The 6,000-nt window shown below is 44.0% G+C and overlaps 1 protein-coding gene across 11 annotated transcripts in view; it reads left to right on the top strand.

Annotated features, from left to right (window-relative positions):
- ubr5 (ubiquitin protein ligase E3 component n-recognin 5) overlaps window positions 1-6,000 on the top strand; it is a 29,334-nt gene that overhangs the window by 22,408 nt on the left and 926 nt on the right. For 5 of the 11 annotated variants that reach the window (XM_010746611.3, XM_010746616.3, XM_010746612.3 and 2 more), the window contains 14 exons: window positions 527-676; window positions 1,011-1,228; window positions 1,492-1,612; window positions 1,785-2,157; window positions 2,310-2,397; window positions 2,506-2,650; window positions 2,782-2,912; window positions 3,073-3,133; window positions 3,295-3,476; window positions 3,633-3,717; window positions 3,826-3,981; window positions 4,085-4,198; window positions 4,314-4,458; window positions 4,634-4,719. In XM_010746611.3, coding sequence (XP_010744913.1) covers window positions 527-676; window positions 1,011-1,228; window positions 1,492-1,612; window positions 1,785-2,157; window positions 2,310-2,397; window positions 2,506-2,650; window positions 2,782-2,912; window positions 3,073-3,133; window positions 3,295-3,476; window positions 3,633-3,717; window positions 3,826-3,981; window positions 4,085-4,198; window positions 4,314-4,458; window positions 4,634-4,719 — 2,055 coding nt within the window. The remainder of the gene's footprint in view (window positions 1-526; window positions 677-1,010; window positions 1,229-1,491; window positions 1,613-1,784; window positions 2,158-2,309; window positions 2,398-2,505; window positions 2,651-2,781; window positions 2,913-3,072; window positions 3,134-3,294; window positions 3,477-3,632; window positions 3,718-3,825; window positions 3,982-4,084; window positions 4,199-4,313; window positions 4,459-4,633; window positions 4,720-6,000) is intronic. The other 6 variants (XM_010746618.3, XM_010746619.3, XM_019256550.2 and 3 more) reach the window with 5 other exon arrangements.

The following is a 6,000-nucleotide window of genomic DNA, read 5'->3' on the forward strand; positions in this document are numbered from 1 at the left end:
CAGAAGGCTGTTTTCTTAAAGAAATGTTAGCAAATAATATCCAAGTTAAATATTTTTAACATGTTAAATTATTTTACATATACGTTGTAGACCAATTCTAGTTGACATTGCAGAGAGCTGCTTTCTGTGCTGCTTGTCATGACATTGAAACTCACAGCACACTCTGCTGGATAAACTTTGCAGTGACACAAATACAAAATAAAACAAATACGTTTTTTCTGGATTATATATGCAGAATAAATTGTTTTAATATTGGATAACATGCATGATATGTTTGATGTGTCTATTAGTCAGTCTAATCCATGTTCTTAATCTTTAATTTAGTCTCACAGTGAACAGTTAGCTACTTTTCTGGCCATAAGAAGATGCTGGATAGGGTTTGTTGTGCAGAGCATGCTTCTTTTCGCTGTGGTTTAAGGAGTGTTAGCCAGCAGTGAATACTTTGAGTGGATACAGCTACCACCCTGTTACATAATGGCCGAACGGCATCTTTGGCTTTAACTTAATTTTGCTTTTTCTCTAACAGCCTAATGCCAGGAAGGAGGATCTGTTCGGCCGTCCCTCTCAGGGCTTGTACTCTTCCTCCTACATGGCAACCAAAGGCCTGGCTGAGGCGAGCATGGACAGGAACTGCCTGGAGGTAAACATGGGCTCCTCTCTACCCTCCCCCTCTCAGGTATACCACCCCTCTTCACCGGACAAACACGCTGGCAGCTGTCTTCTAATATCCACACACATACACAATTTAAATGTTGAAGTAGCTTCACTTTTGACTAAAAATTAAAAAGAAAAAAACTACCCATAATTCATTATTTCCTCCTCAGCAGCAGCAAATAATGGATCTTTTGGATAGTCTTTGTTTACTCTGAAAGAAAAGTGTGGATATTGGAACATAGCCTGTGTTTCTGTGTCTCATTTCCGAATTTCCATTCTCTCATCATCACACTGTCATTGTCTCAACATCGGCTCACGTTACTAAAAAGAAAATCCTCTGAACCTCACTAAAACAGATCCTGCCCACTAAGATGTCTTACTCAGCCAACCTGAAGAATGTGATGAGTATGGAGACAGGCCAGCGCAGCACTGGGAGCCAGTCACTGGCAGAGCAGGAGCTGGAGGCTTCAAAACCAGGCCCGTCACCCCACGACCTCGCCGCCCAGCTGAAGAGCAGCCTCCTCGCAGAGATTGGCCTCACTGAGAGCGATGGACCTCCTCTGCCATCATTCAGGTACCAAACTAAGCTGTGCTCTGTGACGTTTGCTCAGATATAAGAACAGGTCAACGCAATAAAATGTTTGTCGTCTGTTGTTATAGAAAACTGTCAACTTATACAGGATGACAGGTTGTTCAAATAAAAAGGAACTGGCGTCTTAAACAAATTTGTAGTACAGGGCAGGAAAGACTGAATTAAAGGTTATATGAGGAGACAAAAACCTAAAATGGTTTAATATTCTAATGAAAATATTGTTTTCTATATTTCTGTGTGCCCAGACCTCACTGTAGTTTCATGGGGATGATGATCTCACATGACATGCTACTCGGCCGCTGGCGTCTGTCACTGGAACTCTTCGGTCGTGTCTTCATGGAGGATGTCGGAGCTGAGCCTGGATCGGTACATTTATTACTTAAATACATTAATAGAAATCCTAATGAAGTTCACTAAGTAATATATAAAGTGCAGACTGCATGACCGAACATTACATATCCTCCTGTCAAATATATTTTGGGTTGATGATGACCTATGTGAGAAATCATTTTGTCTTTTTTTTTGTTGTTTGTCCCAGATCCTCACAGAGTTGGGTGGCTTTGAGGTAAAAGAATCCAAGTTCCGTCGGGAGATGGAGAAGCTGAGGAACCTGCAGTCCCGTGACCTGGCCCTAGAGGTCGATCGGGACAGAGACCAGCTTATACAGCAGACCATGCGTCAGCTAAACACGCACTTTGGCAGGCGCTGCACAACCACACCCATGGCCGTGCACCGGGTGAAGGTCACCTTCAAAGATGAGCCGGGCGAGGGCAGCGGCGTGGCGCGCAGCTTCTACACGGCCATCGCCCTGGCCCTCCTCTCTAACGATAAGCTGCCCAATCTGGACTGTGTTCAGAGTGTCAGCAAGGGCATGCAGGCCAGCAGTACGTGTCATCACGATTACAATTCAAGTATGACAATACATAGAAACTACACTGTATTAATTAACTTTCATTGTTACATTCAATGGTACTTAAAGCAGTTCTCATGAGTTAAGACATTGATTTACATAAAAAAAATGTACAGTCAAAGTTGAATGTGTTATTCTTCAATGTGTCTGTAGATCTAATGCAGCGCCTGAGAAACAGAGATCGAGAGAGAGAGAGGAGAAGTGGAGGTCTTCGAGCAGGATCTCGGAGAGACCGAGACAGGTAAACTCCAACTTAATACATGCACGTTTATAATAAACAGACAATAAAGACATGAACGATAAAGTGTGTTGTGTGAAACTGAGACAAACGTGTGTTTGTGTTCTGCAGAGACTCAAGGAGGCAACTGTCCATAGACACCAGGCCTTTCAGGCCTTCATCAGAGGGAAACCCCAGTGATGAGCCCGACCCCCTGCCTGCACACAGACAAGCCCTGGGTGAAAGGCTCTACCCTCGCGTTCACGCAATGCAACCAGTAAGGAAGCACCTCCATCCGCCATCCAACATGCTTTGACTCTGGTGTATAACTAAATGTATGACCGACAGTCTGTCTTAAGTTGGAGGAGTTGATGGTTTCCCTTACCAGCTCGGTGTTTGTCTCCTCAGGCGTTTGCCAGTAAAATCACAGGCATGCTGCTGGAGCTGTCCCCTGCCCAGCTGCTGCTGCTGCTGGCCAGTGAGGATTCTCTCCGAGCCAGGGTGGAGGAGGCCATGGAGCTTCTCATTGCACATGGAAGGTATCATAACCCGATCAGTCACGCAGACAGATGCTGGACACACTGACCATTATCAGCTCTGTTTCACCATGGTGAAACACATTTGGTCCTGCTCGCTAAATGATACTGAGATGAATTATGAAGTTTTATAAACTAAATATAAATCCTCTGTCTCCTCCAGGGAAAATGGTGCTGACAGCATATTGGACTTGGGTCTCCTGGAGGCTCCAGAGAAAGCACAAGTAAGCCCAACATCTGTTGTATAAAGTTATTCGTTTAACTCTGTTACTAATCGTGAAACATCAGGGCTTGTTTGGAATACTAATGAACTTTCAATGTAGCATGCCTTCTAAGCAGCTCGTCCTGCCACACTTAACAGTTCCCTTCACTCGTGTCATTGCAGCAGCAGGAGAACCGTAAGCGTCATGGTTCAACCCGCAGTGTGGTTGACATGGAGCTGGACGACCCGGATGACGGGGACGACAACGCTCCTCTGTTCTACCAGCCTGGCAAACGAGGCTTCTACTCCCCTCGGCCCGGCAAGAATACGGAGGCTAGGCTAAACTGCTTCCGTAACATCGGCAGGTAAGGAACTGTCCTCTCATTCGGTCGCACGTGAAGAGAGTTCTATTCAGTTAGACTGGGCAAATGGAAAAGTAGATTTTTCCAAAATCTTTAGAAGAATTGGAAAGTTGAGTCACATCTTTAACAAACAAGTGAAATGTTTGATTTCCTCCACAGAATACTGGGCTTGTGTCTGCTTCAGAATGAACTCTGTCCAATCACGTTGAACAGACATGTCATCAAAGTGCTGCTCGGGAGGAAGGTAAGAGAAAAAAGTTGTTTTATAACGGCGTAATAGAAGAACGTGCTGTGTGATGTTGATGCTCTTCAGAATCAAGTTTGTAAATCTTAATTTTCTTTGTTTCCGTAGGTGAACTGGCATGACTTTGCATTCTTTGACCCGGTCATGTATGAGAGCCTGCGGCAGCTCATCCGCCATTCTCAGGCTGGTGAAGCAGATGCAGTATTTGCTGCCATGGACCTGGCCTTCGCCATTGACCTCTGCAAAGAGGAAGGGGCTGGACAGGTAAAAGACTACACTGTGACTCTGTCACCCAATGTACTAGACTAGAAATAGCACTGCATAAAACACACACATTTTTGTTGATGCATTATACTCTGTGGTTCAGGTGGAACTTCTGTCTGGTGGGGTCAACATGCCAGTAACTCCCGTCAACGTGTACGAGTATGTGAGGAAGTATGCTGAGCACAGAATGCTGGTGGTGGCTGAGCAGCCTCTCCATGTAAGTGAAAGACTTAGTATGATCTTCAGCTTTCTGCCAAACCTCATCTTAAAGTGTGACAGTCACAAAAATGTGTATTCACACCAATCATGACGTGTTTCTGCGTCTTCCGTAGGCAATGAGGAAGGGTTTACTGGATGTTCTCCCAAAGAATGCCCTGGAGGACCTGACGGCCGAGGACTTCAGGCTGCTGGTCAACGGATGTGGAGAAGTCAACGTCCAGATGCTCATTAGCTTCACCTCCTTCAATGATGAATCTGGTACGCTGCTCTGTCTGGATAGCTGGATCTTCTCTGCTGTGTCTGCCTTTGTCCATTTATTCTCTCTTATCTCTTTCCTGCAGTAACTCTCAAATGAAAGATTTATTGTTTTGGGGGTTTTTTTTATCCATTTTTGCTGTAACATTTTAAGAAAGACGTGTACTTCATCCAACAGGGGAAAATGCAGATAAACTGCTGCAGTTTAAACGCTGGTTTTGGTCCATAGTGGAGAAGATGAGCATGACAGAGAGGCAAGATCTGGTAAGTCTGCTTTCATCATCATAATCCTTCTAGACAAACTCACCGGGGCTCAAGTGCTCAGTATTGTAAATTGTCAAGATGAGGTATGTTTCTTCAGGCTCAGATTAATGTCTGATTTTTGGATAGCCCCATGAGTTCAATCCTTTTTAAACCCTTTTATGGAACAATGTTTTATACTTCAGCGCACGTCTATTTCTAAATCTGTCTACATCTATGTTTGGCCCTGCTTGCAGAAGGGCCAGGCTAAAAGGATGTGCGTTTGTCACAGGGAGCGCTTGAGTGAGTCACTGAGTTCAAACCACTCAAGTCTGATTTGGTGGCTCTGAGGGACCACTAGCTTTCATCCTTTTAAGTCAGAGCATGTTTTGCTGGCAACATATTGCACAGATGCCTCATACACTCTGGAATGGATGCACCTGTTGCAGCTGTGCATTCAAAATGGAACGATACAGGAGCAGTTCGGTGTTGTTGAAGTTTCAGTTCTGTTTTGTTTCTCACCTTATTCATTCTTGTTGTTCTGTGTGATTTTTCTTTTGCCATCAGTGACAGCTATATCTATGTAGTACATGATAATATGAAGATGATGTATATGATATATCTATGAGCGCTAACCTTATTTTCATGCATGTCCGTGTAAACTCTCCTCAGGAAAAGCCTTTAAGATGTCAGTGATGACATGCGTGTGACAGAGCATGGGCTAGTGCAGAGCCACAGTTGTTTGTTTGAATACACAGTCTCAGTTTTGTTTTTCAGTCGAGCTTTTAGTCTGTAATTCCACTGAAGACATGAGGTAATATTTATGAGTGGCATTGGTGAATGCCAGCGAGCACAGATGCATTCACTAATGTCATTTGTTCCGAGCCTCTCTGTGCATTGTCCCGTGTCTGTGACGCATTTAAAATGAAAGGACGCATTAAACTATTGATAAACCAGGTTTATCCCAGATGATGTGACATTCTGGAAGACAAATCTGTGTCCAAACAAAATATTTTATTTACAATATTTACCTAGTTTATATGCATTTGTTTCATTCCTTGACTCTGGTTTGCCATCTGTTGCTCCAGTGTCTCTTTTGTCAGCTCTCTGCGGGGTGGGGGCAGTGTAGATGTAGGCTTGGGAGTGAGCGCCACACTACTGTGATTCTGTTTTTAGCAAGACCAGAGAATATTCTGTTAAGAGACGTGCGCCCTCTTTGTTCTCTGTGAAGATATAAAGTAGCTCCTGTGTGTTATGTGGACTGAGCACTGTGCCAGACTCCATTTAAAAAAAAAAAAAAAAAAA

The sequence above is a fragment of the Larimichthys crocea genome, chromosome XIII (genome assembly GCF_000972845.2).
Source record: "Larimichthys crocea isolate SSNF chromosome XIII, L_crocea_2.0, whole genome shotgun sequence".
Taxonomy (NCBI): Eukaryota; Metazoa; Chordata; class Actinopteri; family Sciaenidae; genus Larimichthys; species Larimichthys crocea.